Source organism: Zootermopsis nevadensis, unplaced genomic scaffold, assembly GCF_977971745.1.
Source record: "Zootermopsis nevadensis isolate Lab colony 2312 unplaced genomic scaffold, Znev_1.0 Znev_ptg000020l, whole genome shotgun sequence".
NCBI lineage: Eukaryota > Metazoa > Arthropoda > Insecta > Blattodea > Termopsidae > Zootermopsis > Zootermopsis nevadensis.
In genome coordinates this window covers 3441050-3454497 of record NW_028259152.1, presented here as the reverse complement: position 1 = coordinate 3454497, position 13448 = coordinate 3441050, and the positions used below count along the sequence as shown (strand labels likewise).

The 13448-nt window shown below is 38.1% G+C and overlaps 1 protein-coding gene across 3 annotated transcripts; it reads right to left on the bottom strand.

Moving 5' to 3' along the window:
• Positions 1 to 9070: 9070 nt before the first annotated feature.
• On the bottom strand, positions 9071 to 13206 carry Ilp7 (Insulin-like peptide 7). Of its 3 annotated transcripts, XM_022057856.2 has the most exons (4): positions 12857 to 13206; positions 10976 to 11098; positions 9691 to 9860; positions 9071 to 9335 (listed from the first exon to the last, which is right to left on the bottom strand). In XM_022057856.2, exons 2-4 carry the CDS (start codon positions 11074 to 11076, stop codon positions 9154 to 9156), a joined length of 453 nt encoding a protein of 150 aa, XP_021913548.1. In that variant the 5' UTR covers positions 11077 to 11098; positions 12857 to 13206; the 3' UTR covers positions 9071 to 9153. The 3 variants fall into 3 exon arrangements, with proteins under 3 accessions (XP_021913548.1, XP_087208231.1, XP_021913552.1); XM_087352105.1 differs by lacking the exon at positions 12857 to 13206 and having other exon boundaries at positions 10976 to 11331; XM_022057860.2 differs by lacking the exons at positions 10976 to 11098; positions 12857 to 13206 and adding an exon at positions 10135 to 10207.
• Positions 13207 to 13448: the final 242 nt, after the last annotated feature.

Genomic DNA, 13448 nt, shown 5'->3' with positions numbered 1-13448 from the left:
TCATGCTACTTGAATTTATATTTATTGTATTTAAATAGTATAATCAAAGACAGTCGGATCACCTCACTGACGAAATGACAGTAATATTGTTTGTTTATTAATCCAGTTTAATTGTATTGAATTGCAACCATAAACAAATGTTTCGTATGAGTTGCGTGAATTTTCGATCATTCTGTATTTCCATGTTGATGTCCCAGATTATTTCCAGTGTAACATTTATATACTGTGTAAACCTGGTGTTACAAATATTGCATAAACCAACCACTTGCACAAGCAAAATAGTGATAAAAGTGGTTTGATTTACACATTTTGTAACCTACTACTGCTCGGTTTTTAAGATTGATGTCACAAACTTTTAGAGAACCACGAAATTGTTTATTATTCAGCTGTTGATTCTTGCTAATAATCTGGTTATCTTGCTACGTATATTCCGTCCACTCTTGTCATAAACTGGAGTGAAGAGTATAGAACTACATTCTATTGGAATAATCAAATACAAGGTGAGCTTAGTTTCCTTTACTGTCTACAGACTATCTTCTTTCTTAATAGTTTGAACATATAAAAATGTGCTTAAAATTATTCGTTGTCAAGACTTTTTCCATCGTCTGTTCTTTAAAATCACGACGTTTTGGAGGCTGGTTCTGTCTCCGTCTTCAGGTGAGAGGTACCTACTCTGTTGGGTCCCTTAGATATAGCTAGTCACTGTCACTGAATAATTTAAAGTGTAAACTACCGTCGTCAAAACCCTTTAGAATTGAATATAAAAATGTAATTTGTACGAAAGTAATCGATTCACATATTTGATTATGCAGACAGTATAGATAGTGGCAAGACGGCTTAAACGCATGCCCAAGTCAGCAGCTCACGTATGCGACAAATTGAAACCATAATGGCTTGTAGATAAGGTGCAATCATTTGATCCAGTTTCGCCTCGCAAGACAAGTTAAGTTATTCAGTTGCTACAGTTCAACACTCTCATAAAAACTCACATGCAGAAGAGATCAAGTTGTTAAGAATCTTGCTTCGTACTTTAGGGGGTGCCGGGGTTTGATTCTTGGCTCGAAAGCCAGTTATCTTACCAGTAAATTAAGCCGTGTAACCTGTTAAAATTACTGAAATTACTAATTTATTTAGACAATTAGTAAGATTCCTAGGATGGGTGATCAGACCATCGCAAGGCCTCTACGTACACAGGGCGGTGTAGCGGAGTATTTGGAACGGGATTCGAACCCCGGATGAAAATTGTAAAATACGGGTGTTACAGCAGTACTTCCCACAACGCAGAGGTGTTGAAGGTAGTTTACATTTGTTTTATGATGTGAACATTAATTTTATGAATGAGTTTTGTATGGTGGCAACTATACGCGCATTATAAATTATTCTATTTGACCCGTAACGACTGAAATAAATAGTCAATAACATTTGCAGTTAATCGCCAGTGGGATTGAAAATATAGCCTATTTAATCTGTATACATAGCGATAATAGCTTTACGTAATATTTAGTAGGATTTAATGGCCAGATACATTTTTCAATTACTGTTGACACATTTTTAATTACTCTATGTTTTAACCAATATGGTTGAAAAACAGAAACGAATGAAGAAAGTTTCGACATTAACCATTTGAATACGAAGCTAACCTAAATAATATTTAAGAAATTTGTCCATACATCAAATAAAACACAACACTTTATCATTACAAAGGTCAGATGGTTATTGTCACTAAGGAACTAATCGCTCTTTAAAGTGAGAATCGTATGAAACATAAATTCAAAGTGCATCGTTGCTTACTGCTAAAGCAGGAGGTCTTAAAAGGATTAAATCAAGGAGAATGAAATGGACTGCTCGAATTTTAGGAAAACAAAGCGTTTAGCCTTAACATTTTAGAGGGTTAGTCACTTGAAAACGAGGGTCTTTATAAGAGAATATCAGTGCAACTTTGGTTTCTGTGACTTCTTAGTCTCTAAATTAAAAGAGATCAGAAGTTCTGCGTCTTCGTTCAGCTGAAACACGCACGAGATTCATAGATACTAGGGTTATTATAATTCGTCGTCTGGGATTAAAATAGGATTATAACATACCCTTGAAAACTGTCTCTTTATCTTTCGTCTGAAACAGTCATTCTCTTATCATTTTGCATGTGAAAAATATAGCACAAGCATTCGAAAGTCCAAGTGCTTAGACAGGCTCTTATATCATATACTAATCGGGGGGGGGGGGTGTTTGTCGTAACCCCATGGTGTGGGGTCATTCGTTCTGACGAGGGAATTGGAAAAAAGACTTTCTACACGTGGATGTGTCTTGGCCGTATTTTGCAAACTGTGAGATTCTGGGAGGAACGAATACCAGCCATGCAACGGACGTGATTTCTGAAAATGAAGCGGTTACGTAGTTCTTATAAGGGTGTTGTTTTTCGTAATAATGTGTAGTCCGTCCGTCTAGTTCTCAGTGACTTACCAGTACTCTCCGTCAACAGAGCTTTGTGGAATTTTATACTCTAACTCCATAGAAAAGGGTCCTTCTCGAAGCTAACATTTGCTTAAATGTTCAGAAATTATCCGCCCTTTATAAAGTGCTCATTGACATGTTCACAAAGACCCCCCCTCCCCCACTGACCCCAGTCCCAGGCCAAATTAATTATCTCCACAGCCCCTCCCCTATTCTTTTTTCAGATACATTTTAATATTATTTGTCTACCTATGCTTATGTCTCACAAGTGGTCTCTTTCCTCAGGTTTTATGACGAAAACTTACTTTTTTGATCCAGTGGTCCTCCATATAATGGAGCACAGTAGAATCAATAAGATAAAATGCATTGTTAGCCAGCTGAAGCCAGGAGATCTAGTTGAGGTTTATGCTCGTCTCGAGCTTAATAAAGCTGGCAACACCTGGCTGGCTGCATGTGACTAATGACGAATTTTATCTCATCGGTTCTGGAGTGTTTCGGTGTACGGAGGACCACTGGATCGCGGAATTATGACAGGAGACAATTTTTCGTTTTTCAAAGTGTTAGCCGGACTAACACTGTTAGCACGAACACTCCCCTCCTAATTAAAACGTTGTTTGTAGTTATCCGAAAGGATAATTTCATTACACTTCCATTGTCACGCATTTGCTGAGAAAATTCTTCATAACAATGTAAATTTGGTATCGATGTCATCGGGTCTTTGTCAAATGTTATAATGCTTACAAAGATTACTTGGTACAAAACAGAAAGGAATGCTTGGTTAGCAGTCGTACTGGTGGCTTACATGTGACACCATCATGTACAATTGCCAGACCCATTAATAACAGTGTAAACAGTGTCTCCGTTAACCTCGAAACTAGCTGAGGTTGTCAGTATATTTGAAGATATCACATGGCTAAGATCTTGGGCTATGAGCCGTGTCAGTTGATTAAAACTCGACGTTTCAGGGACCATCTTTGTCCCCATCATCAGTATAGTGACCACATCACTGTCCTTTCAGGATTGAGATGGGCTGATAACCCGAGAAGATGTTATTAATGTTTGTCGCCGTGAAAGCTTCGGATCCCAAGACACATGGTGTTAAGTCTTTACGTGCATTTAAATTCATTGGCTTACTGCCTTGTTTAGTAAGGAATTCAAGTCTTGTGGTAGGCCTATTATGTATGTTTTGTTTCTAATAGATTTCAAAACCAATGACTGAATTTCATGAAATGTACAATACCTGGAAGACGTCAAACCTTTGTACCTTCCTGGCAGTTTTTCTCAGAGTCCTCACGTCGGTGATACGATCGCTGAATGGTACGATGGCAAACACGCTTCCTTATTGTTGTCGGTATACGACACAATCTTTCTGCTCTCTTTACTGTACGAATCTAATTTTTCTGTCTGTAGTTAACTTGATAGCTTTAGGTCATAAGTTACTGACACGCTTCGTTAATACGGCTTACTGCGCGTGTTGTATTGCTTATGTTCAGAGGAAGATAAAGTATATTTATATCAAATACAACAACGAGCGCTTATTAGCCTATGGATATGAGAATTGATAAACTTATACTAAATCATTTCATACTGAAGTCAGAATATTTCAGACGATGGTGCTTTATAATCTGTAAAATTGTTCTCCTGAACTTTGTCTACTTCTAAATTATAAAGTAATAAAATCACAACATTTTGGAAGCTGTATTCTCCTTCCATCTTCATTCAAAGAAGGGAACAGGACAGAAACCCTATCTGTTGGGCCTTCTGGTTAAGCTGGCCTCAGACCTAGGTCTTAGGCTAACTGTGATCGATATTTAATTAAACACAAAATGAGATGTGCATTTCGATATCTCTACTATAATTCACTTTACGGCATTTTATTTGGAATCATATATGCAGCAAATCAACAACAAGGCTGGTGAGATATGCGATGTAGAATAGAACGCACTTGGAAGACTTGAATTTGTTCATTTGAGTTGAACAATCAGGACTATCTTTACGGAATAAGACCAAGTAAACTCTGTAAGAACGTCATATCTTTCCAGATGCTCGAGTATACCACAAATGTGAAGGATAACTCTTTTTATTTTTAATAGATTAGTTTAGTTTTAGTAAAAATTCTTTTAAGATAACGATGAGGGAGACTAGGTCACTGGTCACACGCAAATTATTACAACAATTTGTCCTCGAAGTGAGTAGCCACATTCAGGCGGCTGGATGAAGATGGGTATGTCAGTGAAATATGATTGATTGGCATCTTATATGTCAGGTTACAATCGGGTATTTATTCCAAAGGGTGACTGAGACAGTGAGTACCTCTAAAGCGTCGTTCAATTTCTAACAGACTACACGTCTCAACGTCGCAAGGACAGAAATCTTCAACACATCGTTTATTCTCTTAATGGGGCCCACATATGAAGTCAAATTTACGAGTGTGGGAATAAGTGGGGTAGTTTTTATTCGTCCAGATAACACGTTTGCTCTATACTATATATGCCAGTTTGCATGCACTGCGAGGGGAAATATTTCTGCTTGTTAAGTTCATGTGATGAAAGTCTGTAAAGGAATGTTTGCTTTTCGTGCCGCGTACTTTAACATTCGTTAGCTCTTCATCTTGATCAGAGTGTGCGTCTAGATGTTTCGTATAATTCCCAGAATAATAAGATATTATTTCCGTGGCCAGAATTTACCAGTTGATCTTTGTGATACACGCGGGTTATGTTTTCTTTGAGGCAGGAACTGAAATTTTAAGTATTATTTAGGTGAACTTTGATAGTGTGAGAGTTAATGTTTATTAATCTTCACCGTGACTCTGAAAGGAGGCAAAGGGTTTCCTTCAAAATACATGCAACATTTATACGTTACACACTATTAAGGGCTTATGCTCAGCGTGTCATAAATTATTGTTAAACCCCATTCATAGTTTGCCTGTAAAATTTTCTAGTGAGTTGATGGCCGGAAATAACCGACACTTTGAATTGTATCTGAGGCTGCTACATTTTTTCCAGTCATATCACAAAATTCTAAGACAGTGCACTGAAACAGCCCAAGACGGATTATTTATACATATTTACATTACGCTATTCGAAAGATCTTCTGTTCGACGTTGTACAATTCATAATATATAATTAAATAAGCTAATAAACAAGCAATACTGAATGTTTCTGTGGTGTATTACTTAAAAGGAATATTCAATTCACTCTGAACACAGAGGTTGCGGGAGCAGTTCTTTCAGATTCGTATGATATTTTTAATTCATGCTACAATAAAACTTATTACAGCTTTTATTAAGTATGACTTAATGACTTAATAGCATTATTCTCCACGCAGATTAACGTCATTTCTCACTGCAAGGACCCCGGCTAAAGCTTAAACCAGATAATGTGGAATTTGTGGCTGAAATAATGATAATGGGCTAGTTTTTCTTCTAGATTATCGAAAACAGTTGCTAATGGCCGTCTTCCAGTTTACTCCCTGTTAAGTGCATAGAAATTCATAAAGTCTATATACGATCATGAGGATTCAACTCTGCAGGAAGAACGTCCTTGGTTCTTCACGGTCGCTCCCTTTAGCGTGAAACGGCTTCATGTGTATGAAACGTTGTCACCTCAGTCTGCAAGGAAGTTGGCGTTTTAGGTCAATTGACGCAGCATGGATAACAGAACAAATTAGGAATTGTACGCAAAGCGGAAAGCTTTTCGCGCGTTCGGCAGGTCTGGCCTTTGCATTTGCGAATGACACCAGTGACGTCAGGTCTCTGTATTTGGGATTCATTGACCTCTACGTGAGCTGTGTGTCTGGGGCCTGTCTAACTGGGATGACGTCATAAGGTGATTCTTCAAGCAGCTGAGACGTTGGCTGTGACAACGACCTTGGACCTAAAACAAATGACCTTGAGCTCGGAACTGGTGACAGTAGACGTGGAAACAGTGACATTTGACATGTGACAAATGACGTTGCACGAAAGACCCGTGACTTCGGCACAAGGAGTAAGTTCATTCATCATAAACTTATGATCATTTTTGTGTACGTTACCGTTCGTTATTGCTTTCTGATGTTAACTCAAAAGTGGCGACAAATTTTCATGAAAATCCATTCAGTGGTTCTCAGGTTGTTGCATGCTGACAGGCACTCATGGCAAAGCTAATAGGCATATTTTTAAACTCACAGTTGCGAACGTGGCTAACAAGAATTTTCTCCAATAAAAACATGTTGCAGCTACGACAAAAACGTTATCACCATCATGAATCAATAGCATAATGGAGAGATCGAAAGTGTTGCTTGTAGGAATATTTCATCTCCGAGACTGCTAAACGGATTTCGAAAGAAAAATGAAATGCCAGAATTGGGAGTTCGCACTAAAAGCTCTAGAGCGAATTCAGGATCAAAGAACTTTTCTGATCGCACCGCATATCATTCAAGAAAACAGAGACCGCAACATAAAAATAACACTCGTTGATGTTAAGTTGTAGATTCTGAGAAGTTAATCATAAATTCAATATATATTAATTAAACTATGTTCAGTTAATTGGAACCAGTGTTTATTTATAAGCATTTCTGCGACTTGGCGCTGCTGTTTGACGTCACCTGTCTGCTTCTCTACATGCACTGTTCAGTGCTTCAAAGTCATTTCATAATAAACTTTGTTGTTGGCATGTTTACAATTTTTATAATTTATTTTTGGTAAAAAATCTTTGCCGCTGCTATGTTACGCATTCAAGAGATAAATGTGTTATTGAGATTGCTTTTAGAAATAATTAGGTTGTTATGAAATATGTCATGAAGCTAAACTTAAATTGTGTACCTCATGATAGAGGTCGTTTCGGAAGGGACGGCCTCAGAAATGCACCACAAATTTAAGGTAACTAAAGCTTTTCGACTAGTTATTTAATTTATCTCTCTTTACGGCGGATCCACCTCAGATTAAGAACTGTACTTAATGAATTTCCCACAAAGAAGCGAAATATCTCAAAATAATAAAGATGGCTGTCTTCTTAGTCGAAGCGCCATGTAGTACCAGACTACACGGCGCTAAAACCCAGCGCATTGCTGGAAATGGTAAACAGAGCTTTCTGTCGTGGCGGGAGCCTCGACCATTCAAACTAGGGTCTGTTTTTAGCCCAGCTTTCCGATTGTATGACATGTTCAATGTGAAGTTGCCTGAGTTCAGTCGAATTTCAACTCCTTCCTTCACGAGGCGGTCCATATAACCCGTTGTCTTGCCCATCACTGCGGTACTGGGGGTGAAGGTGGTTCGCCAAACTTTGGTGTTTCTCCATCCAACAACCTGGCACAAGGATGCTGTTAGTTGCTCAGACTACATAGAGTCGAAAAATGTGACTGATAATAAATTGGAAAGGATGTGGAAGGAAGCGGTCACAGTCAACTACAAATCTCAGACAGTATATCCGTGCCGAGATTAACGAAATGGAACCTCCCAAGTACAAAGCAAGAGCAATTACCACTCGAAAGTTCTACGATAATGACAGATTTGTCTTAGTATCCCCCTGATTAATCAGGGAAATTCTATTACGAAGAAATTAATGTTACATGCAATATTTCGACATCTGTATCTTTTAAATACATATTTGTTGTGTTTATGGGACTTCGGCATTTGAACTCGAATCACAACTAGGCTTACTTCAAACGACGTCCGTTGTTTGTTTCAACATTATCTCTCAATTTTTAATCGCAAAACACTTTCTTGTATTCTGAAACTGACTTTGATGAGACCTTATTGCAATTTATGGTAGTTAGCGACCGGCATTCTCCGTCCTTGAATATCGTAAACAAACTCTGTAAACAAACAAAGGCAGAAGAAACCCGCCTTCAAACTCTGCAACTTGTTATCACTGAGACTAAGTAGGGACTGAATGACTTACTACGTTGTCTTTCCTTCTATTTTATTACTTTATTTAACGGCGCTGTATCTACTGCAGGGAACGTTGTGTAATATATAGGACGATAGAATTATAAATAATGGAATCGGGAAGTTATAAAACGAAGCAGCTGTGGCCTACTTTAAGGCACTACCCTAGAATTATTTGCCAGAAGGTGAAGAAATCCATGACGTGTATGACGACAGATTGCAGTTCTAAGAGAAGCTTACTTGTGGTTTGTGTATAAGAATGTGATCTCCTCACCAGAACAAACAATTCTGGTCTTGCCGCCATTTTCTTATCGTGCTTAATTTCCGAGCTACAGAAACCACCTCACCAGAGCTCGAACTCAGGACAGGTTTCGGGAGTTTTTGCCTTTCTAAAACCTCCTCCTCCTTTCAGGACATAATCATGCCAAGTTCGGGGCAGATTGGTTTATCCCTTCTCCAGGCATAAGGGAACATACATACACACGCATACCCACAATTTCAATTTTATGTAGGCCAGAAGGAGGAATTTTACGCAGAAGTAGTTTGTGATTAACACCGTTTAGATGTGTGAATAATGCTTATTTTCAGATTTTGTTTCACGACTTCTTAAGCGGCATGGAGTTCAAAGAAAGACGCCCCAGTCCCTGAAATGAAATAGATTTGTCGTCTTCAGGGGTCAACACTTGGTCGATTTTCTGACTCTGGTTTTGCTATGAAGAGTGCGAGCTAATTAACTGTAGTGAGAATAAATGTGGCTTGTATATATATTGAAAGATATATTTTTTACGTATCTGAGTGAAACTGTTTTACGACAGTGAATATATATGAAGCACCATTTTCTACACGAACTTCCTAAGTCGCTTGTTGGCTGGGCAATATTCTGCGTACTCTTCCCACGTGCATCCGGCTGTATTCAGACAGCACTCGTCTGTGATCGAAGCCCCTGAACCACGACGTCGCTGCTGACGTCTGCGGTCCCTCAGGAAGACGCGGGCTTCCACCACACTGAGGAACGGATATCCTGCCAGATAAACAAGATTAAGGTTAGGAGCTAAAGACAAGAGACAAGTTAGCAACAAAGAATATTCCGAAAGTACAAAGAAGTTTTATATTTGAATTCTGACAATTTCTATTGTAATATTCGTATTTCGTTTCCAGAAAACCTATTACTAAATCTAGGATGCGATTCACAATCGATGGTGTCTTAAAACTGAGAAAATGCGGTATTAAACAATTTAAAATATTAGCCCGACATTCATTCGCACAGCTGCTTGATGAACTTCAGCTCACGTTGCGGCACACATCACATATTCTAAGATGTTAATGTAATTAAAATTCATTTCTCCCTGCTACCCCTAAAACTTAATGACACTCACTTGGATCACTCTTGCCTTGCAGAAATTCGATCCCTTGATCTTGGTTGTCATTTCTCCGAGACAGCCGATATATGTCCTTCTCGCACGCCCAGTATAGATGGCGCAGCAGTGTCTCTTGGCATCTCGTGTGATGTTCCTGATGCCATACATTGAGCCAGTCATCATCAGATCTGCATGAAACCATAAGGAAGTAGGATTTGAGGTTCTCATGGTGGGAAGTGTGAAGATGGCTTTATATCTGGGATGTAGCGCCGTGTAGTCTGGTGTAAGTTCACCAATATTTCAGAGGTCCTTGCTGCCTCATCGCCCTAATAACGGAAGTAGCAAGGACCCCCTGAAATGCCGGTAAACTTCCAGAATGCACGGCGCTGCAAGCCAGAAGACAGCCGTATCTATGTATAAATAATATTTTATCACAACAAAACAAACAATCAATAGTCTCACGCGGAATTAACAAAGGACCTCTTCATATACACTTCATTGACCGCCTGAAGTTGCAACCGGTATGTAATGACATCTGTCTAAATCTAAACACTTAATTCCATTTTATGTATGCGAAAAAGTGTTCTTTGTATCTTTTCATGCATTTATCCAATGCATGTTTGTCTGGTGCTCTTTTTATAAAACTGTGAGGTACAGTCGTGTCTTTCCACAGTTACAATCCCGAACTAATGGGACTGCAGGTAAAAACTGATATACAATGGTAGCTAATAAATATAGCCAAACGAAAGAGAATGAGCTGTAAAGCGCATGCGCAGGTGAGAAATGAGTACAAAATTTGGCTAGGATGCCTGAAAGGAAGAAAGAGACCATTTGGAAGACCGAGGCGTTGATGGGAAGATACTATTTAATGAATCTTTGGTAAGCAGATTCAGGGGTGTGAACTTGATTCATTTGACTCGGAATGTAACCTGGTGGCCGGCTGTTGTAAATCTGGTAATGAACTTACTTTTCCCATAAAAGGTGGGGGAAGTTTTGATTAGTTGAGCGTAATAATAACTTCTCAAGAATGAATCTTCTCCATGAAATTATTTAGTTTCTGAATTGGGCAGTTTCCGACTCTGAGAAATATAGGTCTATGAATACTTTAAGTGCAACTCTTTCCATCGGGACTAACAACACTGCAGAGGAGGCGGGTTTCCATTTCATATAAAAATGGGCTAGATTTGTATCTGCAATAAACTGATTTCTAGCGCGGTGAGAAACGGTTATGCAAGGAACGCTTTTTCATAATGCGTATATTCAGTAAAGGAGCGCACTTTGACGCACCTGGCTCGTTTCTTACCTTGCTTTAAACATTTCTTCCAGTTCCTTCTCCGTGTTAGTGGATTCGGAGAAGTCTAAGAGCACGCAAAGAGCTGTAACGGTTGTCAGCGGGAGTAGCATTGTATCCTCGGACTGGGTGGTCCTGCGGAGCAAATGAACGAATATTCACTTCTATGAATCACTGGTCAATTCTGATACATGGAGATGCACGTACGTACATAAAAAAGTTTTATTTTGTGAAACACTGTATAATCCCGGAAGGAAATCAAACTACAAATTTTCAAAATCCGAGTTCAAAGAGAAACACTCAACCTAAGGACGGTAAACCGAATAAGTGACAGGGTAAATTTGACTATTCTTTTGGTATTGTCGAGGTAATTGAATCACTGGTTTAAGGTGGAATGGAAACGTAGTTCGAATGGGAGAAATAAGAAACTCATGCGGTATTTTGGTGGGGAAGTCACGTGGAAGACCAAAAGAGGAAGTGATTCTAAAGATAATACAGATTGGATTGAACAGTTTTGTAGGAAGTTAATTTGTATGAGTAGCTATTTGTGAGTTTCTTCTAATGTAAATATTATTCTGAGAATATCTTTTACAGACGTGAAGTTATAAAAGTAATACAATTTCTATACGTGAAAGTAAATTAAACTGAACTTGTGAGAAACATTTAAAACCAAGTGTAATGCCTTTATATAATCTTGATATATGTTTTGTTTAATATGCCATCATTTCTAATGTTTATAATAGGCAAATCTTGTATTGTGATTGGTGTAGAAGTAGGTTCCATATTTCTGACGATACGTAATGTGTAGTTTATTGAATACAAATGTTTGTTCGAGTTTGTGTCTCATTGTGCTGTAATGACCGTCGAAAAGAAGACAGGCGATACTGCAATACGCAGTTTGTAAAATTGGGCATAAACGCCAGTCTCCTAGCTGATATTTTCGTGGTATTCCACAGTCCCATTAGAGAGATACCGGAATAATTTCTTAAATTATTTCACAGCGGATTTATGTCATATAATTTCCAGTCAATTAATCGTCCTATCATTCGTCACTATATAAGATGAAGTCATTATAGACAGAGTGATTAAATAAACGATAAATAAGTAAAACTATTTCTAATTCCGGGAAGAAATTATAAATGTAATAATTTTTACATGATAACTACAGTCATAATGAGAGAAGTTTATATTAAGAATCGTAAGTGTATCAGTGAATGGCTGTAATAATTCTGCTGCTGACGACAAAACATTATCTGGCAAGCCTATTATTAAATTATTTTTTTCTTTTGTTGTCAAGGATAAGGAACTTAATGCCTGTATGACCTTAAAACCCTCTTTCTAGCGTGTCTTTTCAAACTTCGCCCTCAGGGTGTACAATCTTGTGTCATCTACGGTCACTTACATTCACCCAGTCTGCATACATAATCTTTCTACATGCATCTTGGTTCACTCATTCTACTCACTTTGTAAGTTTATAAGCCGACATCGTGTCTTCACTTACTCCATCAAAATTTTTTATGTATGTAAAAATCTCCTCAACTATGTAATCGATTTTAAATTTCTCATGTATTTCAGTTTTTGTTTTGGTGCCTAAGTCATAATTTCTGCTGCTTCTGTTCACTTATATAACACCTCGTGCCCGCATTACATGTCCTTTTAGCAAATATTTTGTGTTTTTATTAAATATGTTGGCTACCTCAGACAAATATTTGACCAAAGTACTTAATTAAAATATTTTTGTTAATGATTATTTTTGTCGGTTTACCTATATAGTGCGAAAATTATTACACGTGACAGGCACGGTAAAAATATAATAGATATTAGAATAATTACATAAAATATTTTATATATGCCGTTAACGCCATTTGCATAGGATGACATCTGATAATCTACCTGAGTTGTAGAAAAATATATCTTCACTACAGTAAAAATTGTTCCCTCTTCAACAATGATTAATATAGACTTCAAACGTAGTCACTATTATTTTTCTTGTCAGACGTGCTGCTACCTGTGAGGACACCGAACTTTCCCGAAGCACAAACTTGAGAACGGTGGTAAAACAACTCTCACTTGGACGCAACGTTGTGTGCGGGTTACCACCCGCACACAACGTTTTATAAACGTCTTCGCCTGCAATCAAACTGCTTTGTGTTTTGTGGTCATTGCAAGGAAGAAAAGAACAACAATTTATCCTGTGTGTCTATTAGCGTTCAAGCGCACTATAATGGAATCGAAAACGTCAATACCCACACACAAAGTCGTGTGATTTTATTGCGCATTAAATGACACTATTAACAGAAGGAATTGCTTTCCCCGTGATTTATAGGCTCTGTGTTGTGAATTAAGGAATTGGAGGGGTGATCAGACTGAATCACACGTGTTCTGTTTCACAATTTGTGTTGGGGGGGAAATCGCAAATCGCAAGTTAAGTAATAAACGAAACGATTGCAAATCTTTCTAAGCATACAACAATCAACTGGGGAGG